The 25,813-nt window shown below is 42.0% G+C and overlaps 1 protein-coding gene across 1 annotated transcript; it reads left to right on the top strand.

The window, feature by feature from the left end:
• The first annotated feature begins 22,498 nt into the window (after window positions 1-22,498).
• On the top strand, window positions 22,499-24,275 carry GPR151 (G protein-coupled receptor 151). Its single transcript, XM_069484179.1, has one exon. The coding sequence runs from the start codon at window positions 22,570-22,572 to the stop codon at window positions 23,839-23,841; it is 1,272 nt and encodes a 423-aa protein (XP_069340280.1). The 5' UTR covers window positions 22,499-22,569; the 3' UTR covers window positions 23,842-24,275.
• The last annotated feature ends 1,538 nt before the right edge of the window (window positions 24,276-25,813 follow it).

The raw sequence follows: 25,813 nt of genomic DNA, 5'->3' as shown, positions 1-25,813 counted from the left end.
CCTAGGCCACCCATGGTGTGCCAACCACCTGAAGGACAACAATTCTCAAACTAAAGTGCCATTGTTTAAATCTCTATGGGAAGACACTGAAGCTCATACAAATGCATTTAGGGCCTGGTTCATCCCTGTCCTCAATAGGACCCAACCTAAGTTTGAAAATAAGACAGATCCATAAAGTTTTTTTTAAAAAGTCTATGCTGCCCCAGGCAACAGAAGAAGGCATATTCTTTTATTCATGGAGCAAGTATTCTTTTTAAGCAATTATGGACTCAACATTGTGTGGGAAACAAAAATGACTAAGACCCTTGATTTAGCATCATGAGTCAAGAAAGAGTTTTCAATGGGTCTTAAGGGGGTTAGAAATTGGACTAGGGGAAGAGAAGAAATACAGCCTGGGGAGACAACATGGAGGGAATAACGTCAGAGAAGAGGGACAGATGTCTGTAAGGACAGCAAGCAATCCAGCTTGGCTGCAGCTACAGGTTGATCAAGCTGGCCATCTCCTGCCCACCCCGCACCCAAGGTCCACAATAATAACCGATTTCCACCCTGCTCATTTCAGATCCCAGAAACCTTTCTCACAGTTCTCTAGGCAGCCATTCTCGATAAACTAAGTGAAAGCTACCCAGGGAAACGGTGACACCACTAACAGAAACAGTAGCGGAAAGAGAACTGAGAAATGGAAGAGGAAGAGGTTGATTTGATTTGTTGGTCAGGATGTGTCTAGGGGCAAGCTAGAAAAATTCAGCAAGACCTATTAACCTAAGTATCATCCTCAAAAGGTGCTTCTAGATCGACAGTCACACAATTGAGCCCTCTTTTGTATAGAAAACGACAAACCCAAGCTATTTTGGATGGATATAAATAAGCTCTTCAGTGGCGAGGCTATGTAATTTTGGTAGCAATTGAGGGAATGCAGAGTCTGCTAATGGACTGGATCGGGGCTGTTCGAGCTTCAGTCAGTCATTCATATAACTCCTATTACCGAGTATAAAAGAGGTGTTAAGAGATACTAGGCCGGGCGCGGTGGCTCACGCCTGTAATCCTAGCACTCTGGGAGGCCGAGGCGGGTGGATCGCTCGAGGTCAGGAGTTCGAGACCAGCCTGAGCAAGAGCGAGACCCCGTCTCTACTAAAAATAAAAAGAAATTATCTGGCCAACTGAAATATATACAGAAAAAAATTAGCCGGGCATGGTGGCACATGCCTGTAGTCCCAGCTACTCGGGAGGCTGAGGCAGTAGGATCGCTTAAGCCCAGGAGTTTGAGGTTGCTGTGAGCGAGGCTGACGCCACAGCACTCACTCTAGCCTGGGCAACAAAGCAAGACTCTGTCTCAAAAAAAAAAAAAAAAAAGAGATACTAGCAACTAACCAAGACTTTGTTCTTGGAAGATTAAATGATAAGCCCAGGCTTGGTGGCTCATGCCTATAGTCCCAGCACCTTGGGAGGCTGAGGTGGGAGGATTGCTTGAGGCCAGGAGTTTAAGACCAGCTTGGGGAATATAGCAAGATCTTCTCTTTATAAAAAATATTTTTTAAAAAATTAGCTACGTATGGTGGCATACACCTGTGATCCCAGGTACTCAGGAGGCTGAGGCAAGAGGATCTTTGAGCCCATGAGTTTGAGGTTACAGTGAGCTATGATCATGCCACTGCACTCCAGCCTGGGTGACAGGGCAAGACTGTCTCTTAAAAAAAAAAAAAAAAAGATTAAAAGATAATTGAAAGAGTTCTACCTGTGTAAATTAAACACTATCTAACGGTAGGCTGTATGCCACAAAAAAATTCCATGGTCCTGTGTATGTCTCACACTTTGGGATACACTGAACAATAAATAATTGGCTAAAATGTACTGAACATGTACCAGTTACCATTCTAAAAGCTTTAAGCTCAAAACAACTCTATTAGCTAGAAATGATTATCTTTAGTTTACAAATGAGGGGAAAAAAAGAGACATGGACAGGTTAAGAACTTTCCGTGGGTTATACCAACAGAAAGTGGTAGAGTTGAGCTTCAAAACCAGCCAAGCTCACTCTAGAGGCCACCCCCTGGGCTCTAACTCTCTGCTGGCCACCAGCAAGAGTGGGAATCCTATGTGCACAGGTTAGTATGGATATCTCTGTGGGGTGATGTCAAGGGAAGGGCTGACCCAATAGATGGTTGAAGGCGTCACAGAGAAGAAGGGTCTCTGGAAGTCAGAGGTCTTGATAGACGGTATATACCTCATAGTTATGTGAGCACAGAGAATAGCATTTCACTAATGGAAAGAGTTAAGGTGGCCTACATGGGTGAAAACGCTGTGTAATCAAACATTTTTAAGAATGTAATTTAAAATAGTATATTAGTTAATACAAATTCAAGATAGCACATGTAGCATAAGGTAATGTTTATTTACTGGTCAGAGTTTAGTCAGGAAACAAATGAGGTTTAATTCAGAGGTTAGGTGTTTGCAAAATCACTGGAAGAGTTAGCTGGAATTGAAAAGGCTGCCTCTGGGCTTCTGTGGGAGTCCTGAGAACTCATCACCAAGTATTTCCAGCTCTCTGTCTTCCGGGAACACTTCCTAGCCCCTTTGTGGTTGGGTGGGACGTGCGACAAGTCCTAGACATTGATTTTTGATGGTAGATGATGTATTTTGTTTCCAGGAGGGAGCATTGAATTGCCAAGCACAATCTTTGTGGAACTCTCCACCCCTCTGGCATGGTACCCAGCAACGACCGAGTGGATGGCTGCTCCATCAGTCTAGATCCCAGAGTGAGGCGACATAAAGCACAGCCCCTAGGCAATCCACAGAAGGCACACCGCACAAACGAGAAATCAACCACCTAAAATTCTGAGGTTGGTTGTTACTGCGGCAGAACTGTGCCTGTGCTGACTGAGATGCGTTCTGCCCTCCAGATGATAAACTAGCACAGCCACAGTCCAGAGGACAAGAAGATCACTGCTACTGAGATGCCAGGCCATTGCTGTTTCCATGGCTACCACCACTGCTGAAGCCACAGCTTCCCCACAGCATGAAGCTAACTAACAGCGAACACGAGCCCAGCTGCTGCCAATATCCACATATATTACCGGCACAAAGCCTAAGGAAAAATGGGTTTTGCCTCCCTGTTACCTTCAAAATCTCGATGGCTTCTCCTTCTCAGAATCTAGACTGCATCCAGAATCCTAGTGGCCAAGGGGTCAGGGGCCTGTCGTTTTTAGCCTTCTAATCCCTGTGATGGAGTTTGGAAACAGACATTGACAGAAAGAGATGCTGAGCGCCAACAAACAGGACGTAGTGCGAATTCTCAGAGTATGTCCCCGGGCCCTCAGCATCAGTCACTGCGGGTGCTACCAGCAGGTGTCAACCACACAGGGGCAGCAGCTCAGGGCCTGGGGACCTGCATTTGACCAGGGGCCCAGCTGAGCCTTACACACACTGAGGTTTGAGGCCCTCTGGTTTATGGCAAAGGGGATTTGCCCTTAGAAGAGAAAGAAAGGGGAAAAAAAGATACAAAGTAAAATGGCTCCTACATGAAAATTACTTTAATATTTTAATGTCTTCTATAAGTTTTTTGTTTCTTATATAGTTTTAAGTCATCTTAAAGTTATGGAGCATAAGAGTTAGATTTAGACTTCACAGAAAATAAAACCCAACTCTTACACTTTAAAAATAAGGGAAATGAAGCACTGCAAGGTTAAGGCTAAATGTTGTGGTGGGAGACACTATGGTAGGGATCAAAAAAAAAAAAAGATCGAAAACCAAATAAATTAGTTTGTCCTCAGGACAAATCTATTCACCAGCCACCTGAGTACACCCACAGAGAGACTCTTCCTTCGGGAGCTGCAAATGGGCAGCTCTCCAGCCACACGTGCATTTTGCTGTATTTAAAAGAATACTCAGTATTCTTTTAAAATTTGAGCTACCATCTAAAATTTGGGACATTTCACCTAACAAGCCTAAAAGGTGTCACCATTTTGGTCCCACATTCGGCTCCTCCCAGAAGCAGCTGCTGATTCACCTCCCCCTCCCCGCTGACCTTGACCCACCTACCCCCAGTCCCCTGCCAATGGGACACTCCCCAGTGCGCTGCCACCCCCCCCCCCCAACCCTCCGTGACTTCTGGCATCTCGGGCTGAAGGTTAATGGCCATTTATCACTGTGCTTGCAATAGTCTTTCTTACTGTAGAGATTAACTATATGCTGATCAAAAGCGACAGAACAAAGACAGGCCAATGAAACTGTGTGAGTTCTTCTACCTTCCCCTTTTATTCATTTTTATTACCTGCCTGGCCTCTGGGGACAATCGGACACGCTGGCCTTATACTATCTTGTAGATGTCTGCCTGGCTGGACCCGTTTGCAGCAGACGCTGCGAACCCCAGGTGAGGAGAGCCCCCACCCGGTCACCTGCAGAACAGCACCCCGAGCGCGAGCTATTTTTGCATCCTGGCAGGCAGGGCAGCCGGGCCTTCTCTTCACAGGATACCACAGCGCTGTGTGTTCGAGGTAATTAGTTTGGCTCTAACATTAGCAGTTAAATACATGTTAATGAACAGCTGTTCCCAATAAACCGGATAAATTGAAATTAATAATTGCCGTATTCATTTAACAAATGAATTACCCACTTTTTAAATACACCCACATAACACATGTGTGATCTCCTGCCAAGCAGGGCCAGCCCAGGAAGATGTATTCAGCGGCAAAGCAGGGAGCCCAGCAGGGCAGGTACTGTGCTGCCCCCTCCAACGACACCAAGAAAACGTGTGACCGCCTCGCTCGCTCTCACCGCTTTGAGAGGTAGAAATAAATAGCTGATGGACTATAACCCAGACACCAGGAGGAAGGGAGTCATTTCATTTTACCAAGAGTGAGATGAGGTTGTGCCCAGCGTTTCTCAAAGGCATTTGGCTTGATGACACCCCCGCTACCTCGTTCCAGCCCTGTATTTTTTATTAGGGATCTATTTGCTTGTGAATCTGTAAAGAACCCAACTGCGTAGCATCCCAGGAGTAGAAAACTGCTAGAAACATTGGATTCTTGGGCTGTGGGAAGGGCACGAGCTTCGGAGCGACAGATCTAGGCTCAAGTCCTGACTACACTAATGACCTCAGTGTCCCCATCTGCATTATGGGAACAACACCTCCCTCGTGGTGTTACTGTGAGCTTTGCATGAGATCATATAGGTCTAGTAGTTAGCACAGTGTTTGGCACCTCATGGTTGTTTATTACATATTAATTTCTCTCCATGGGTGAGTGCGGTGGCTCACGCCTATAATCCCAGGACTCTGGGAGGCCAAGGCCGGAGGATCGCTTCAGGTCAGGAGTTTGAGACCAGCCTCAGCAAAAGCAAGATCCTGTTCTCTACCAAAAAAAAAGAAATAGAAAAAATTAGCCACACGCTGTGACACCCTGCAATCCCAGCTACTCAGGAGGCTGAGGCAGGAGGATTGCTTGAGCCCAGGAGTTGGAGGTTGCAGTGAGCTACGATGACGCCACCACACTCCAGCCTGGACAACAGGGCAAGATTGTCTCAAAAAATAATAATAATAATAATTAAATTAAATTAAAGAAAGAAAGAGATGGTCTAATGAAGCAGCAGCTGGACAGGGTCAGGGGCTCCCAGAGCTGCTTCCCACCACGCCCGGCCCCATACAGCTGAGCCATCTTAGCTAGCACCTGCCTGGAGGACTCTTGCCCTATCAGCCGGGTGCCCCCATCAGAAACCGTTCACCTGTGGACTGACCACCAAAAACCATCCAGCAAGCAATAACCCCAGTGCCTTCCAGATAAAAATGAATCTCAGCTGAGATAGGTGCAGGGCTTTGTAGTCACTGAATCGCAACGCCCCAGAAGGTGAGAGTTAGGTTCAGTTGCACATTGGGTTAAAGATAGAACTCTCCATAGCGTGGCCCATGCCTGTTCTCCTGATCTGTCTTTGCTCTTTTCTTCTTTTTACTCCAGCCACTTCAGCATTGCATTTACCATGTTTTCTTCCACCTCAGAGCTTTGGAACAAATTTATTTTAAGCCTCCCCCCGCCACTCCACCCTGACCCAGAGCTTTGGTTAAAGTAATAGTTAACTTTTAACAGGCAAAAAGGTTTGTTGGTATATGGTAAGAAACACGAGTGAAGGAGATGTTGCATGAATTTCTACTGAGATATTAAAGCAACTCTACCTTTATTTTCTATAGTATTTCCCTCTCCTCCCTTTTAAAGAAATACTATGAAAATGTCCTTTTATAAAAAGATGAATAAGTCTGGGCCATTTATAGCATTCCTAGGATGCTATAGGTCTTTGCAGATCATAGGCAAAATTCAACCCACTAACATGGCTTTTGCTTTCTTTTTTAAGTGATGCTTTTAAAAAAAAATTAAGCAATATTTTTAAATCAGAAAATTTCACAGAGAACTCTGGAATGTTTTCTTCTCTTGAAAAAATCAGAAGAGCCTGCAACATCAGGGTTTTCTTCTCACAGGCAGCCATCAGCTAGAACAGCAGTCCCCAACCTTTTTGGCACCAGGGACCATTTTCATGGAAGACAATTTGTTCACGGGCTGGGGAAGGAGGAGGATGATTTAGGGATGATTCCATTTAGTGCACATTGCATTTATTGTGCACTTTATTTCTGTTATTATTACATTGTAATATATAATGAAATCATTATACAACTCACCATAGGTTGGGGACCCCGAGCTAGAACCATGTGCAAGCTTGTCCTCTCAGACCTGGATAGCCTCTGCGGTACACTGAGGTCTCGGCCACTGCCCACACATCCAGGCATTGGAAGTCATGCAGGTTACACGTTATTTGTGTTACCATTAGGAAGGTACTTTACTCTTCCGCCCTCTGCTGGCCAAATCCATGCAACTGCAGGAAACTACCAAATTCTCTGGCCTGTTGATAATCGTCGGCAAATAGGTCACCACAAAATTCTCTTTATCCATATTCCTGACCTTCTTCCAGCATCAGATGATATACATTTAATAAATGCAATCTGAATTAGACCTTAAGAGACCACCACTTAAAAGGTGAATGAGGGTGTCAAACATTAAATAAAAATTTCTTATGATTTAGATTTATGAATTCAAGTGTTTGATTTACATAACAGACCTTTAATTTTCCCCCCAAAATATTCGGTCTATTAATTTCCTATCATACTAGTATATTTCCCAATTATGAATGTTGCACATTAATTAGTTCCTAAAGTTTCCATGAGGTACACTGCCCTTAACCATCCCAAAGATTGTGATGTTAAACTTCTTGTCACAGCAGAGTGCTCACATTAATCATCGCAGGGGCCAAAACAAAACAGGAGGCTCTTTGTCACCGAGTTACCATCAAGTACAATTCTCCAAGCAGGAAGAAATCACCTCACCAGGCACGCCATATCTGCATGCAAAGATTTTATAGCCCACTCCAATGTAATACACTTTGACAGCTGTATTTTGAGAATCATATATTCAATTAGAGAGATTTCTGCTGTATATTTTACCACCATCCCATAAGACATGAAAGTCAAGCTACACTTTGATCACACCCTGCAAGCCAATCACCACGTTCCCAACTAGCAGCAGGAATGGCCAAAGAAACCAAAGTGCCAAACAAATTTTCTGCAGCTGAACTGGAAATCTAAAGGCAATTGCCAAATTCACCTAATCAGAAACTCCTGTGGAAGTACAGTAAAACCCAGTAAGACCAATTCGAATTGGTGAAAACTAAGAATTATAATTCGTACAGAAATTCTGTTTCATTAATTTCAAGTACAACTTGGAATCCCAGCAGAGCTCTGTCCCATTAAGCAGTTAATCAGTGCAGAAGAATAAATGGTTTTTCTTTGACTACATATATTTGCTTACAATGAATGTGCTTTAATCTTCTAAACTCCCAGTTTTCTGGGAGCCCCTGAGGTCCTTTCAGGGGGCCCACAAGATCAAAACAATGTTCTAATAATACTAAAATGTTATTGGCCTTTTTCACTCTCATTCTCTCCTGAGTGTACACTGGAGTTTTCCAGAGGCTTCGTGATGTGAGGCTGCAACAGACTGAATGCAGAAACAGATAGGAGAACCCAGCTCCATTCCATCAAGCTGGACACTAAAGAGATCTGGAAAAACATAAAACAGTATCACTCTTCTTACGAAATGTTTTTGTTTTGGAAAGTGTAATTATTTCTAATAAAAATATTACTTAATATTAACATGTAATGGGTCAATTATTGTTATTTGTAAAATGAATCAGTATTTTCAATTTTTCCCAGCCTGAGTTTCTAATAAGGTAAATATTGACAGATATAACCCACATACAGAAATCTCTTTGGGGTCCTCAACAATTTTTAGAATTATAAAGGAGTCCTAAGACCAAAAAGTTTGAAAAGCACTATTTTAAACCATTGTTTACTAGATTAGTTGAGCTCCCTGATAACTACTTCATTTGAAAGCATCCTTTCTGCAGATCAATAATGCAAAGAGTGGGTCGGGGGTTCAGAACTCAGCCCTCAAAGCTACTGCTCCAAACAGGCCTCAACACCTCACCCTCGGCTGCCAAAGCCAGTCTTTACTTCTTCAGTTGAGGCGCTCCATTCCATTCCACTGGCTTGACGACCATGCTTTAGCATGATCGCAATAATCACAACCATCAATTTTTAAAATTTGATGAGCATTTACCATTTGCCAGCATTTATCCTTCATTATTATCTCACTAATGAATACCTAAAAAGTGCTTCCAACGTTGTCTGGAACATCATAAGCCCTCATTAAACGTTACTGATGATGGTGGTGGTGGCCTTACAATAATCCTATAAGGAATGTATTGCTATTATTCCTCATACACAGAACAGGAAACTGAGGCATAAGAATGCAACCAGGCCGAGTTCACAGAGCTAGTAAGTGGCAGACCTGGGATTCCAACCCCTTCTCTCTAAATCTAAAGTCCACACACCAAACACTTCTGCTGTACTGTGCACCAAGCTTCTCACACTTCACCATGCAGATGCATCATCTGAGGTTCTTGTTAAATGCAGGGTCTGACTTAGGAGGGTCTGGGCTGGGGCCTGGGACCCTGCAGTTCTAACCAGCTTCTGAGCAGCATCCTGCTGCTGGTCCCCAAACCACAGTTTCATAGAAGACTGTCCACCTCTGCTCTCACACGCTTCTTGAACCATTTTTTATCTGTGTTTGTTTTCCTCCGTCTTTAAATACTCCAATATGCTTATCTGAATTAAAGATATTTTTCAATAGCTCCATCCATGTCCTATTCACCAACAGTCACTAGCCTTCATTCAACCCGTTTTTGTATGTTACTCATTGACACCACGAACCACCCCGAGAACATCACATTCAGTCTTTTCTCCACCAGCTGAACAATGAGAATTTGGAGTTGTCACAAGGGGGCACTGCCCACTAATCAACAGCTCACACTCGGCAGCAGCGTCTTGGTACAGCAGCGAAATTGTGAAATTACCTGAACAAATTATTAGAAATGAATGGAAATTGGGAAAATAAAAGGCACGATGCAAAGTTATATGTACTGCTAGAGCACTGACAAAGATTTTGGGCTGAAGAGACCACTGGTTTTACTCATGACTTTCTTTTTTCATATTCCTTGCCAATGCACCAAAACATTGGAAGTCACTACTTAGTTATACATTTGCCTGACGCTGGATATTTTGCAAACTTTTTCAACTACACCACCTTGTATAATTATTGGCCCCTTGTTCCCTATGTAGACTGCAAGCTCTATGTGAGTGCAGGCCACACCTCAGACTTCCATGGCCTTCACTATGGTAATAACAGGAAAATCTAAAACCTTGATTTATCTGATTAATCAAACATCTTCCCACTCTCCCCCCCCATCCCCACCTTGACTTGCCTTTTAGGAGAAAGGAGGACATCGCCAAGCAAGGGAGCTGAAGCCCAGCTTCATTCTGAACCACACTGTTATAGGTTGAATTATGGTCCCCCCCAAATTCCTATGTTGAAGTCTTGATCCCTGTATCTCAAAATGCGACTTCATTTGAGGACAGGGTCTTTAGAGAAATGATCAAGTTAAAATGAGATCAGTAGCTAAACCCCAATCCAACGTAACTGGTGTTCTTATAAAAAGGTGAAATTGGGAGACAGATATGCACACAGGGATGACGCCATGTAAACATGAAAGTAGAGACTGGGGGACACGTCTACAAGCCAAGGAGCCCCGAAGATTCCCAGAAACCACCAGAAGCCAGAAAAAGCAGCTTTCGGAAGGAACCAAACTTACCGACACCTTCATCTTGAACTTTTAGCTTCCAGAACTGTGAGGTGATACATTTCTGTTTTTTAAGCCACCAGTTTGGGGTACTTAGTTCCAGTAGCCCTGGCAAACTGGTACACTCAAGTTACAGGTCTAAACTGACATCAAAGCATATCCGTCCAGCACCCATCCCTTCGTGCCCCGCAGGGTGAACATCAGCTTCAGAATGATGGCCCTACAGCAGTGCATGTTCAAGTATTAAGGTTATTAAGTAGGAAATGTCCGATTTCCTTAAGTACTAAGTTTGACAATGGATATCTCTGACATTCCACTTTGATACTTTTTATTTTTATTGTGAAGGTACATCCTCAGTCTTTCAAATGCATGGTTTGGCTTGTGATTATCTTTCCAATTTTTTTAAGAGCAATTTTTGTGAAACCACGGTTAAGTGAAAAGTTCATGTTATTTTTGAATATGAGTTCCATCATGGAACCAATGCAGTGCACACAGCTTGAAATATCAATGAATTATTTGGGAAGGATGTGGCTAATGAACGCACAGTACACTGATGATTTGAGAAGTTCTGTTCTGGTGATTTTAATCTTAAAAATGAGCTACGTGGGCGACCTGAGATCAAGGTGGATAATGAGCTGAAAGCTGTAGTGGAAGAGAATCCATCTCAACCTACACGTGAATTACCAGCAAGGTTTGACGTTACTCTTTCAACAACACTGGACCATTTGGAACAAATTAGCAAGGTAAAGAAGTTGGATAGATGGGTACTGCATGAAATTAAATGAGCATCAGCAGAGAAATCGTCTCGAAGCTTGCCTTTCTTTACTGTCACGACATAAAGCTGAACCATTTCTATACCATATTGTTACGTGTGAAGAAAAGTAGATTCTTTTTGACAATTACAAGCATTCGGCACGATGGTTGGATAAACATAAAGTGCTGAAACACAGTCCAAAACTGAATATTCATCAAAAAAAGCTAATGGTATATGTTTGGTGGTCCAGCGCTGGTATTACCCACTACAGCGTCATGAAACCTGGTCAATCCATTATAGCAGATGTCTACTGCAACCACTTGGACAGAAGGATGAGGATGCTTGCCATGAAGCAGCTGAGAATGGTCAATAGAGACAGGCCAATCCTCCTGCAAGACAATGCTCAAGCACATGTTGCACAAACAACACTGCTCAAACTACAGCAGCTGGACTTGGAAACTCTCTGTCGTCCACCATATTCACCAGACCTTGTACCAACTGACTCCCACTTCTTCCAGGCTTTGGACCACTTCTTGCAAGGAAAAATATTCAATTCTCAACAAGCTGTGGAAAATGCCTTTCACGATTTCGTGGCCACTTGCTCTCCAAGGCTTCTTCACCGCTGGCACAAGCAAGCTACTGTTAAGATGGCAAAACTGTGTCAATAGTTTAGTCACATACTTTGATTAATTGTACCTCTTCTTGTTTGAGATATAATAAACTTTTGATTTGAAATAGGACATTTCATATTTAATTGAAGAAAGCTAACTAAGTGAAGTGATTTAGAGCATTTTGAAGATTTTTTTTTTTTACACCAAGAGAGGAATCAAAAATGCTTTCCAGAAAATTATCCACATTGCCCTATCTCTTCACAGTCTAATTAAATTAGGTTTTTGCTATAATTCTGCTACAAACAGTTGAAGAACCAAATATGAAATTTTAAAAACAAGCTTGAGAACCAAATGATTGCACTGAATCACTTAAACGTTGATTCAAATACCCTTCTTGGCCCATTTATTCCGAGCAAGGGAGTGCAAAGTTTAATGTGCAAAGCAGAGCCGCTTGTATAAGCTTATGATGGAATTTAGTAAGATCCCACTCAAAATTATACGCATGCATATAATTTGTTTATAAATATACATTAAGAAATCTATGGAAGAGTATTCACCAAACTATTGAATTATTTTTACAGTAAGCAGGGCTGCTGTTGAGAGAAGACCCAGATGAAATGTCCGGGTTGTAGTCAATGCCACAGGTAAAATAACCACCCTGTCCGAGAAACGCAAACAGCGCCCTATCGTACGTGTTTCTACCACCCATCAGTGGCTGATCCCAAACCTCACTTTGCAAACACATTGCCCAGCATTGCCGTTATCAGAAAGCAAGCCTATTTTAAAGGCAAGTTAGCACTTTTTGGTCAAGTGCCAAAGCCAGACTGCCTGGGATCAAATTCCAGGCCTGTCACTCACTAGCCCTATGACCTGGAATCATCCATTTACTTCTTTTCATCTGGAAAATGGGCACGATGAAAAACTTTACATTTCAGGATTTGTGTGAAAGGTGCCTGGCACTTAGTAAGACCTCTGTAAATTCAGGCTGTTATAACTACTATTTGAACTCCAGCAATAATAATTTTTTAATCTTTGTTTTCAGGTTTATGGAGGTACAATTGATAAATTAAAATTGTATCTATTTAAGGTGTACAACATGATTTTTTAAAATATACAGTTGCCCTTCAGTATCCACAAGGGATTGTTTCCAGGACTTCCTGTGGACAACAAAATCCGGATGCTCAAGTCCCTGATATAAAATGATGTAGCATTTACATAAACTGGTGCACATCCTCCTGTATACTTGAAATCATGGCTAGATTATAATACCTTATAATACCTAATGCAATATAAATGCTATGTAAATAGCTGTTATCTTGTATTGTTTAGGGAATAATGACAAGAAAAAAGTCTCTACATGTTCATTCAATACAGTTTTTTTTTAATATTTTTCAATCTTTAATTATTTGAATCCATGGGTGAGGCGTAGACCGTACCTATACTGCACCCTGTGAAACGGTTACTACGGTCAAGCTAATTAACATTCATCGACTCATAGAGTTACTTTTTGCATTCTCACCACAAAGATTAAAAAACAGCAATAATTTTCAGAGACTGTTGAAGACCTGCTGACGGTTCCTTGCCCAACAGTAGATGCCGTCATATTTATCCCTTGCTGAAGACTGAGTAGGAAAAGACCTTGAAATAAATGTGCTTCAACGATCCATGTAATCACTGTGCTCACGTAACACAGAAAACGCAAAAGCCGTAGCAAGTTGTAGAATCAACGCAATGACCTTCAGAGCCATTTGGTGTTTATGGGCAAGGATGGCTCTTTCTAAAGTAGTAACTGCTAAGGCTGTTTCTGAGCAGACATGAGATCCTAAAGGACCCCTCTTCCTGCCCGGCCTACACCCTGTCCCCCTCATAAACGTAAGCGGGAACACTTAGCCATTCTGAAGACGTAGATCTATACTGGTAACACAGACCGTTACTTATGACATAATATAAAGTGAAAAATCAAATTTTCGATGGCATCTAGTAGGATCCTTTCAAAATTATGTAAATGTGTATAAAATGTATTTGAAAATATGCACATGGGCTACCTGGGAGGCATCACAGCTCACCTTTCCCGTGTAGCCTTCCTGACAAACCCAGGAATTCTCCTGCCTCAGAGCTGTTAACCCTTTTCGAGATTCTGTCAGTGATTCACATGCCATATTAGCGTTTCAGAGAGGTTTCTCGAGGGCCACAGCAGGGAGCGAGAGGGGCTTCAGAAAACAGGACCATGATTCCACCCTAACACTTTTGCTTCAAAGTGTATAGCTCTTTTTCCATCTGTTGTGTCTACTGGGCTTCTGCCTGAAATTTAATTCACAAAAAAGCTTTCCACAGCTAAAGTGAACACCATTGGCCCATAACGTGCATTTGGTGCTTGCCTTGCTACATTCCTGCTGGTATAATCTTATGTAACATTACAGACAACAATGTCACCCAAGTGCCTCCTGTCTCCCCAGAGTGGCTTCAAAGACTTGACAGGACCTTAGTCCCACTTCCTTGATTTTCCTACACCTTCTAGAATGGCCTCATAGATTCTTGTTGAATGCTAAAAAAAGTTCTTTAACTTAGACATCTATCTTTAGAGGAGATTGTCAGACTAAACACCACTCCAGATAGTTCTACCAAAGTCTAGGGCTCAACGGTCTGCAAATTCCCCCTGGCTTCTCCCATGACACCTGAAATCCTGTCTCACTATTACCCCCCTCCACAAAGATACATCCTTTTCAGAAGCGTTTTCAAAAGCTTTCAACAACCATCGTTCAAATGACATTTGAGACCAATTAATTGTAGAAAATGATACTATGTTCAAAAGTAAAATAACTACATGGGCCTGGGCTCAGGTTAGACTTGAACACTAGACATTAGAAAGGAAAACTAAAAAGCTTTGCTGTCCCATGTGGGAGCCAGTAGCCACATGGGTTATTTCAGTGTAAATAATTAAAATTAAATAAAATTTGAAATTCAGCCCCTTAGTTGTCCTAACCACATTTCAAGGGCTCAGTAGTACATGATGGCTCCAGGTTGGACAGTGCAGATATAAAACATTTCCGGCATCACAGAAAGCTCTACTGGATAACAGTCATATGGAGAGCACCAGTTTATCATTTCATAAAGTATGTTCTGAAGAACACTAACCTGGTAAGATACCAAGATGCTGGGTGAATTAACCTGGAAAATTCTACATCCTAAACCCCCTTCCTTACATGTTAGAATATCAATACTGTGAATCTCCAAGACTCAGGCTTTAGTATCAGATACATTTGAATTTGAGTCCCAGCTTGGCCACTTATTAGCAGTGTGACCTTGAGCATGTTGCATAACTTTATTATTATAGACTTAGGGGGTACAAGTGCGGTTTTGTCACATGGATATATTGCATAATGAAGTCTGGGCTTTTTGCATAACCATCACTCAATTGGCATACGTAGTATCTATTGGGTAATCTCATAAATTACTTACTTTTACCTACTTTGAACCTCAGCTTCTTCATTAGATAAATGAGAATAGAACTCCTCAGTATTGACATGAGAATGAAATGAGATAATGCATGTAAAACTTAAAGTGCTTCACAAATAAAGTCTCAACACATACAAGCTATGGTAATTATTCGTCTTCAAAGTTCAGAGAAGTCCTATTTAACTTTGTTTAGTGCAGCGTTTCCCAAATTTACTACCACCAAATTTTTTTAGAATGTATTAAAGACCAAATAATGCCTCCCCACAGAGATGCCTGTACCCTGATAATCCCAGGAACCTGTGAGTGGTCCAATATAATCACAAGGGTCCTTTATCAGAGGGAGGCGGGAGTCAGAGGAGGAGATGTGATGACTGAAGCAGAAGCCAGAGCGAGACTGGAAGATGCTATGCTGTTGGCTTTGAACATGGGGCAGGGGGTCGAGAGCCAAGCCGCAGGGCCAGGCAGCTTCTGGAAGCTGGAAAAGCCAAGGAATCAGACCCTCTCCTGGAGCCTCCCGAGGGAGCACAGCTCTGCTAACACCTCGATTTGAGGACTTCTGATCTTCCGAACTGTAAAACAAGTTGTGTTGTTTTAAGCCACTAAATTCGTGCCGATGTGCTACAGCTGCAACAGGAAACTAACTAGAGTGCCTGAATGTCTCCAGAGATGCTGATGTCGCACTGGGAGGCTGGTCTGATAGTAAGAGCTGGAACCAGAATCAGGAATACACGGTCTAACTCAGTTCAGCAACCTGCCAGCTTTGTAACCACCAGCAACTCACAACTTCAGTTTCTTCTCCCATAAAATGACAACATTACCACCTCCGCAACCTAATTTTTAAAAATTTATGAACGTAAAATTTGTAGACATATTTTGCCAGAAAACCTCAAGCTTGCATACTTCAACTTCTCGATTACAACAAGGGGATAAAACAACGCATAAGGTAGAAAAGTTTTAGAATAAAACTACTAGTAGAATTTCCTGTAGTTTCAACAAGGATTTGTAATGGGGGGGGGTAAGTATTAAAATTGCTTTTGTTTTAATGCACTCAGCAGAAAAAGCAATTGACAAACATTTTGTACCTAGGTGGAAACATTTGGAATCAGGTTCTATGGTCTCCCCTTCTCCTCCATCAAAAGACCTTTCTTTCAGAGATTCGGAGTATGATATTTTGTTATCAGGGATTTTAAAAAATAAAGCTTTCTCTTCCGAGAGTAAACGTGAAGGGCAAAATTTATACACCAAAAGAGCTGCCTCTCCTGTTTTTTTTTTTATTAGCATAATAAAGTATCAAGCAAAACGTCTCCCATTTAAAAAAGGAAGACAAGTACATTCCTCTCTTAACAGGCTGCCAAGATACCAAGTTTGCGCTGGAACTCTGAACACTGAGCCTTCTTCCCCAGCTCACCCAGTCCCAGCATGTTTAGGACACGTGTGAAGACACCACGCCACCTGCTGGATTTGGTAGTCATGGAAACCTCTTGTCAGTGCTCAAGAAAACGCCAGAAGCACACTGGCCCCTCCAGGTGGAGGAAATTTGAAAAGAGTAATATACCAAACACCTTGAATTGTACACTTTAAATGGGCTAATTGTATGGTACTTTAATTATATCTCAATAAAGCTGTTTTTTTTTTAAATAATATGAAAAAACTTTTTGTACAAGGTGGTTGTGATAGTAGAATTTTTTTTTTAAAAAACTAGGTTTCCTCCCAAACAATGGAACGCGTCATTTTGTAAGGACCCACAGAGCAAACAATACCCTACAAAAACAAAGAGCCTGGAGGCAGGGATAGGCTTATTATGACTAACGTAAGACTTTAACCAGTCCGAGCCCATAGGAATAGCTTAGTGCTTTACTCACTAAAAAGGCTGTATTCTTTTAGGACAATGTGTACCTACAAAAGAGAGATCCATGTCATCTTCATGGTGGAGAAATCAGTCCCCAAGACAGTTCTCCCTGGGATCTTTTTGGTTCCTAGGGCCCCTCATTACATTGTAACAAAAATCATAGCTGCAATTATTATTTACACAGGACTATGAAGGATTTTTTCAAGAAAAGAAAGTTTAAAGTTCTACATAAGCTGGCACAATACTGCCACCTCCCTATGTTCTTACCATCCTTGTGACCAAAGAGCCGTCACATCTCTGTTCATATTTTATCCTCCATAAAGCCAAAATGAGCAGTTATTAACAAAGGCAAAAAAAAAAAAAAAAAAAAAAAAAACACCTGGCAGAAAAAAAAATGCAAGACGGGGTGAAGAGGAAAACACCTCCACCTGGCTGCCGAGATTCCTGGACACCAGCTCATGCCTTGCTGACCTAGGACAAGTGACTCACACATTCAGAGCATCTGTCTTCACATTTGGAAAATAAAGGGTGGACGCAGACAATCCAAAAGGGCCCGTTTCTGATCTAACAGTCTCATTTTTCAGAAACAGAGTTCAGATCTCCTAACTCCTAATACCTGGCTCTTACAGACCTGGCTCTGTGGAATTTAGAATGTACACGGTGGCTATCAAATCTGAAAACATAACAAAACAGATGATAAATGGCTTACTGGTTAAATAACATGATAAAATAATAATATACATTTCCAGACTTGAAGACCACCTTGGAACAAAGAGCACAATCAATCTTTCATCATTTTCCCTACAGTGTGACTTAAGAGCTACCTAACCCACAGCAAAAGCAGGGAGGGGGTCTCTTGTAGGAGTGGCCACTCGGACCCAGCCATACCTACGCAAACACTTACCTTAGAGCTGGATCGTCGCTCAGCTTGCACCCGTAGCCTGGAATACCACGCCGGGACACCAGACGCTAAACCATGGGCACGCCACTCAAGAAGGCCCCACAGCAAAAGATGCTCCACAAAAACAAGGTAATTGTAGTCCAAAAAGGAGCACAACCAGGGGACTAAAGAAAGGAAGACTCAGCCAAGCAAAGCAGTCAGCAAAGAAATGAACACTAGCCGCATTTTACAGCCTTATTGCAGGTAGGGGTGAAGCAACGGTGAAGAGCTACGAAAACTGAGGGCTACCTGCTCGGCGCCCGCGCAAGATGGAGCTGAGCATGCGCCCCAAGCCCTCGCTATGAACTGCAGCTGGTCAAAAGCCCAGCCCATTCCACTCCTGCCTGCAACAGGTTGCAGAGGTTAACTCTCAATGACCTGAAATAAACAGGGCAAACTTGTGTGATAAGAAACTGCTGTTTTCTGGAGTGCTGAATACACAACGATAAGCTCCAAAAGTCCCTGGCAGAAATGAGTAAGTAGGCACATGACTAAGGTCTCAGCTTCAAGATCAAGGCTTCCAGGGAGCCTCTGCCTGACCCCACCGCCCCCCCAACTCCTGGTTTGCGCCAGGTGTGACTCCTTCACGCACCTGCACGTCTGCGGCAACCAATTGCGATAAGAAACTGCTGTCAGTTTCTGACAATTCACTGACATCGAAATTTCTTATTTGTTTGTTCATCTCTCCCAGAGCTCCTCAAGAAAAGGCACTCTTCTTGCACCTGGATTCCCAGGGTCTAGCATCATTCCTGGCAGAGAGGAGAAAGGGGCTCAGTAAATATTCGCTGAAAGAAAAGTACACGAGCTTTATATTGTCAGTGCCGAAGGATTCAATAAATGCTGGCTGAACTGAACTATGTAAATTGGAGAATCAATTGCTTCAAGAATAGTATCCCACAACTTCCTTGGTGGGGCAGGATAGCATACTGCTTACTAACAGCTCTGGGGTTAGATTCATGGGTGTTTCCATCCCAACTCTGTCGTCTGCATGGGTGATCTACAGACCCACAAGCAACTTACTTCATTTCTTCATGCCTCAGTGCCATCATGGGCAAATGGGGTAGTAACCCTGCTCTTCTCCAGGAGTTGTCAGGGGACCCAAGTGCCTGGGACACTCAGCACAGAGGCTGGCACTTAGGACTCATTCAGTAAATAATTGTCATTATTATTAGCCCTTCTCCAGAATGAAGATATAGGGAAAACTTTGTCCAGTCCTGAAACGAGGTCACACTTAGCTCTGTTTTTATCAAAAGCCACTCAAAAGGCTGGCCACCAATTTGCCTTGTCTGGGTTCTTTTGAAGATTAAGCTGGCTGAGGTCCCTTGTAACTTAAATATAAAGCACAATTAAAAAAAAAAAAAAGATGCCTATAGCTCAGTTGTCTTATTACTGCTTCTCAATTTCCAGGAGTTACCACTTGGCAACATCTCTGTGGGTGGTGTCTGTCTGGAAAGCAAACTAGGACCCAGGTGAGACATTTGAGATTGGCTCTGTTGCGAGGGCCTTAGCGTGAGTGTGGAAGTAGAAAGAGAAGACTTTGCTGAAAGCCCATTTCCAAGCCAGGGAACCACTATTCCACCTCCTGTGTCTATAGATTTGCCTTTTCTAGACATTTCATATAAATGGAATCTTACAGTATGTGGGTTTTGTATCTGGGGTGCTTTTACTTAGCATGGTGTTTTTGAGGTTCATCCAGGTAGCATTTGTCATTCCTTTTTACTGCTGAATAACATTCCATTGTATGAACATAGCCATTTTTTAATCCATTCACCAGCTCATAAACATTTGGGTTGTTTCCAGAATTTTGGGAGAGAGGAGGTTGTTTCCAGTTTTCATTCCAAATAACTCTTAATTTTTAAAAAATTGTTTTGCTCCTTCCACCTCATTCGTATCATTTCTCTCCAGAATCCCTTCTTTCGAACAGGAAAGAGATTCAAACATTAGGCAACCCAAAATAAAAAGAAACCTGACAAATGTCCACTACAGATATGACTTCCTTCTTTAAGCAAATATGCTATCAACAAAGATTAAAATAACTTCAACTTATAATGCAAATAAGAGAAAAGCATATGTTCTTTTTCTTTTAGGTTTGCTAATTACATTTATCCTTTAAATGGAAATGATTTTCAAATGAAAAATGGATACAGGCTATACATTATATTTGTCAGATACTCAGATGTACAAGTGCTGATATTCAAAAGAAAAGTGAAACTTGGATGCTATGGTCTGAATGTTTACAGGCCCCCCAAAATTCATGTTGAAATTCTCACCACTAAGGCTATAGTATTAGGAGGTGAGACCTTTAGGAGATGATTAGCTCTGCCATCATAAATGGGATCAGTGTCCTTATAAAAAAGGTCCAAGAAAGACCCTCCTGCCATGTGAGGACACAGGAAAAGATGGCCATCTGCCAACCAGGAAACGGGTCCTCAGCAGACACCAAATCTGCCAGTGCCTTGATCTTAGAATTCCCAGGCTCCAGAATTGTGAGAAATAAATATCTTTTGGTTAAGCCACCCAATTTATAGTATTTTGTTTTAGCAGACCAAATGGACTAAGACAAATGGGGTAATGAGGGTTGCCAAAGGAGAGAATTCCTTTTGCTACAAGCACATAATCTCATTTTGATTTTTTCAGCTGATAATCCAGGAAGAAAACACAAAAATTCAATTTTCAATTCTCAAATGGTCCAGAAAATAATATGTATGTGTGTGTGTATATATGTAGATTTATGTACATATATAGAGAGCAAATGTGGCAAAATGCTAATAATTGGTGAACTTGGACGAAGTATATAGGGTAATTCTTTGTACTATTCTTGCATTTGTTTCTGTAAGTTTGCACTTACTTGTAAATAAAAAGTTAAAATAAATTTCCTCTGAAAGAATGTAGAAAACTCAAGGTGTCCGTCCTTCAGGCCAAACACTTGTCTCTAGCTGGAGCTCCAGGGGATTCTTCCCTCAGTCAATTCCAATAGATTGGGAAGTATTGCATGATAGCCTTTAGTTTCCCTCAACTGTCTGTTGAGAACAAACTTCCATATTAAAGCCATGTTGACCCCATTTAGCTTTTTGTCTCACACATCTTCAGGAGCCTTGGACATCATAAGCACATAAGCCATGGTACAAAGCAGTATCTGTTTTCTAGTTCTGAACTGATCTCTCCCACATATAACAGGCATGTTAGACCTCCCTTGCAGTCTATAATTTGCAAATCATTCATTTGCTCTAAGTGTCACTCAACGTGTTCCTCTACCATCTCCCCTCTTTCTTGCCCATAATACGGTGTGTGCCCATCATCCTGTTGTGTGATGCTGTTGAGATGTAAGGTTATTTCACCGTCCACAAGACTAACTGGGAGTTACTGTGCCTCGCTGGGACAAGGCATTGCCCCAGTTTACTGTTTTATAGGAACAACTTCCCAGGGGTAAAGGTAAGGAAAGGGAAAGGAAACAAAAACAGAAACCAACAAACCCAGCACCATTGACAGCTTTTCCCATAGCTTGAGTTCTGGGGCTTTGAGGAATTTTAAGTCAGACCCTTCCTTTGCTGTGAAAAAGCGGGGAAAGCAGTTAGTATAAGAATCCAGAATCCAGAGTTCTGACTCTCAGCCCAGCACACTCTGCATTGCATCAAGCCAAGAAGCATTTCTGATTCAGCCACACTCGGGGTAGGATGTATCTTCACTTCAACCCCACAAACCCCTCGCTCTGAACAATCCTCACCCCTGCTCCCCTGCAGAGTATCCACTGCCTGTTATAAAATTTCAAGACTGCTCCTAAAATCATTTCATCTGAGAAATTTTTCTTTTCCCAGCTTTAAAATATTTTTCTTAAAATCCCTTAAATGCCTCCCACCTAGGATTTTTTTCTTTTATTTCTCGTCTCAGTAAATCCTTTAGGAATGCTCTCTGAAAAGCTTAATTTATCATTTGGCTGCCTTCATCACCATCACTTGTTGAAAAGTCTTAGTATGGAAAGCAGTTCTAATTCCGAGCTCCAAAATTACCTCTAAAAATTCACAATAAACTTAGTCATACCTAATTAGATTTTTTAGTAGGATTTCTTTCCAACTTGTTTTCATTACCCAGCTGTGTTTGATCCCAGCCAGCTGAGGTAGTGGTGAGGGTTGAGGAAGAGGAAATCTCATCTCTGCAAAGGAGATGGGCGGAAGCAGCATTGGTTCAGTTTGAAACAGTAGTTACCAAACCGTGGTCTCCCCAGATCTTGTTAGAAATGCAAGTTCCTGGACCCTACTCCAGACTTCCTGCATCAGGCCATCCAGGTGATTCTGATGTGTGCTTAACTTTAAAAGATTTGGCTCAAATGTAGTGTTTTTACTGAATTATAGGCTGCAGTCAAGAGTTTAGAAACAGCTGGTTGAAAATAATTGCCTGGACTGGCTCCGGCAACCCCCCAGAAACACACCCCACTTGCATGTACGTTCTCTTCATTCATCATTTATGGGGACATTCTTATTACTCCACAGGGCTGACAATTTGGCATTAGACTTGTTAATGAGCAGCAGCCACGCACCCCTGCTGCCTGTCATTCAGTGCAGTATGTGGCGAGGAGCTTAGCAGTTAACCTTCCACATTCTGCTCTCAGGAAATTAACAAGGGGAGGGTCCAGAGGTGTCATTTGACACTGAGGGCAGTATTTATTTCCTGTGCAAAAGAGCAAGGCAGAAAGACAAACCTCCATAAGAAGCTAACTTCCGTAAGGAGGAACTGGATGGAAAGGGTGATGCTGGCAGCTGCCTTTGCAGACTCCAACTCCAGCACCATGAACTTGTCGTTTGCTTACCTCCACTTCGCTGGAGGGTACCTGCCCTCTGATTCCCAGGACTGGAGAACCATTGTCCCAGCTCTCTTGGTGGCTGTCTGCCTGGTGGGCTTCATGGGAAACCTGTGTGTGATTGGCATCCTGCTTCACAGTGCTTGGAAAGGAAAGCCATCCATGATCCACTCCCTGATTCTGAATCTCAGCCTGGCTGATCTCTCCCTCCTGCTGTTTTCTGCACCCGTCCGAGCTACAGCATACTCCAAAGCTGTCTGGGATCTGGGCTGGTTTGTCTGCAAGTCCTCTGACTGGTTCATCCACACATGCATGGCAGCAAAGAGCCTGACAATCGTGGTGGTGGCCAAAGTATGCTTCATGTATACGAGCGACCCAGCCAAGCAAGTAAGTATCCACAACTGCACCATCTGGTCAGTGCTGGCGGCCATCTGGGCGGTGGCTAGCCTGTTACCTCTGCCGGAATGGCTCTTCAGCACCACCAGGCATCACGCGGGTGTGGAAATGTGCCTCATGGATGTACCAGCTGTGGCTGAAGAGTTCATGTCACTGTTTGGTAAGCTCTACCCTCTCCTGGTATTTTGCCTTCCATTACTCTTTGCCAGCTTTTATTTCTGGAGAGCTTATGGCCAATGTAAAAAACGAGGAACTAAGACTCAAAATCTTAGAAACCAGATACGCTCCAAGCAACTCACGGTGATGCTGCTGAGCATCGCGGCCACCTCTGCTCTCCTGTGGCTCCCCGAGTGGGTAGCGTGGCTGTGGGTATGGCATCGGAAGGCTGGCGGCCCGGCCCCACCGCAGGGTTTCATAGCCCTGTCTCAAGTCCTAATGTTTTCCACCTCTTCAGCAAATCCCTTCATTTTCCTCGTGATGTCAGAGGAGTTCAGGGAAGGCTTGAAAGGCTTATGGAAATGGATGATAACCAAAAAACCTGTAACTGCCACAGAGTCTCAAGAAACACCAGCTGGTAACTCAGAGGTCCTTCCTGACAAGGTTCCATCTCCAGAGTCCCCAACATCCCTACCAGAGAAAGAGAAAACCGGCTTTCCCCTCTTCGACAAAGGGAAAACTGAGAAGGTGGAGATTCCCATCCTCCCTGACGTAGAGCAGTTTTGGCATGAGAGGGACACAGTCCCTTCTGTACAAGACAATGACCCTATCCCCTGGGATCATGAAGATCAAGCGACAGGGGGTGGTGACACATAGATTCACGTTTCAAAGCAAAACAAATTGTGATTATTGTATTTACTTGTACTGCTCATTATCAACATTGCTGACTTTACCATATCAAATATGATAAAATTACTCCTGCTAGGAATTACTAAAATGCTTCATATTTTGAAAATGTGCAATTTGGTAAGTGAAACACCATGTTGGGAGTGATAATTACCTTTCAGAATTATAACCTGTCCAAAGAATTCATTTTAAGTGCTGTGTAAAGATGTTGCTATCAAAGTGATTAGAGAGCTCAGCTATTCTGTCACTTGTTCACAATGGCTGTTTTATTCGGGACCCCTTAGGACCGGCCTTGTACTTCCCTAGCTGGAGCCTGGAGTAGAGCTTATCTCTTGTCAAAGGCTGAGCCCCTTTGCCTTCCGTTTCTCCCTGAACCTGCAGGTCCTAACTTCACCTACCAAATTTTCCTTTAACATTATTAATGAGTAAATTTTAATGAGTTATCCTAATTTTCTTAAGATTAATTTACTTAATGAAAATCTGTATCATAATTTCCATGATCAAAGTTTACATAATAAGAAACATGACTTTATTCCAATTCTGGGCTAATTTCAAACCACAGCTATTTTTGGCTAAGCTTAAATTCAAACTTTGCCTTATACTAAAGTCTGCTTCAGTGATCTTTTAGAAACCACCTGAATGAATCTTTAGTTTGAGAGTTTTAGCAGCCTACCCGTGACAGTCTACATTCTGATAAGGGAAAAAAGAACTTAAAGCTGCCTTTCCTTCTCTTCCAAAACGCAGGGAACCGTTTTTCTTCCACAAACAGGATTTTTTTTTCTTCCATTATCTCCTTTCTCCCAAGATAAACTGTTTAAGTTATGGTTAATGATGTAAGTATTAATTACTGATTAAAGGCAAGCCTCACACATAAATAGGGGATGGAGACGGTGATTTTACTTGTTAAACAGTATTAAACGTACCCATTACATTGAACTTGAACCCTGCTTTTAAAATACATAAGAAAAAGATTATCAAAAAGAAAATACAACAGACAAAAGGCAGAGTTTGGCTAAGAATAAAAAATAACATAAGGGCAATGCAGAAAGAAAAGCAGTAAAATTAAAATTGTGTGTTCCCAACCATATGGTAAAATTTGAGTAACAGGCAGTAACTATTTTATAGCAAGGTAAAGCATACCCAATAAAACATAATGATGACACATTTCTTTCCCTTTTAAATGTGACATTTATCTATGATTCTTGATTACTTTATAATGGACTTCTGGGGTATTTTCACTGAGGGGTTCTCTCAGAATAAAAATGCCTTTAGGGCAAGCAATGGAGAATTTGAAATACAAAGAATATGCTATGAAAAAAACTATTTTTTTATGTTCAGTCTGTGGCTTTGAGGATTTTTTCCCCCACAAATGGCCATACTTTGTTTTTCAACAGAGGTGGGGCTGTTTTCTTTTTACTTTGTTCATTGCAAACATTATTTGAAGCCCATGTGTTCAAATAAAGTACAATTTCACCCAAGATCCAAAATATTGTTTTGTGATATACAAGAGATTATACAAGGGATTACCATTAAAATTGTAATTATCTGAATTAAAGATTTTTATGTTCATTATATATAGTAAATGTAGGATGTAGGTTTCCAGTGTTTGACACTTTTAACTTACAAAGAAATAAAAACAATTATGTTTTACTTCAGATAGGCTTAATGCTGTCTTTGTCTTGAATTATCATTTCAAAATCATTTGAAACAATCAGGCTTTACGGGGACGTCTGATTTATCACTGGCACAGGTCTGTCTTGATTTTCAGACTTTGCTGACAAGCACGAAATCAAGATACAGACACTAGAACAAAGTGTAATTACAATGAAGCTTTCATTAAGAACCTAATATAAAGTCTTGACTTGATCTCTTTAAAAATCTGCCTAGAAAAGTCTGATTTGCACCTTATGTGAACAAACCCAAATACTTTAAGACAAAAGTA

Source organism: Eulemur rufifrons, chromosome 10 (genome assembly GCF_041146395.1).
Source record: "Eulemur rufifrons isolate Redbay chromosome 10, OSU_ERuf_1, whole genome shotgun sequence".
Classification (NCBI taxonomy): Eukaryota; Metazoa; Chordata; class Mammalia; order Primates; family Lemuridae; genus Eulemur; species Eulemur rufifrons.
This window is presented reverse-complemented; position numbering and strand designations above follow the sequence as displayed.

Excerpts from the sequence above, each read along its gene's own strand:
- GPR151 (XM_069484179.1), top strand. The coding sequence starts at position 22,570 with ATGGAAAGGGTGATGCTGGCAGCTGCCTTTGCAGACTCCAACTCCAGC.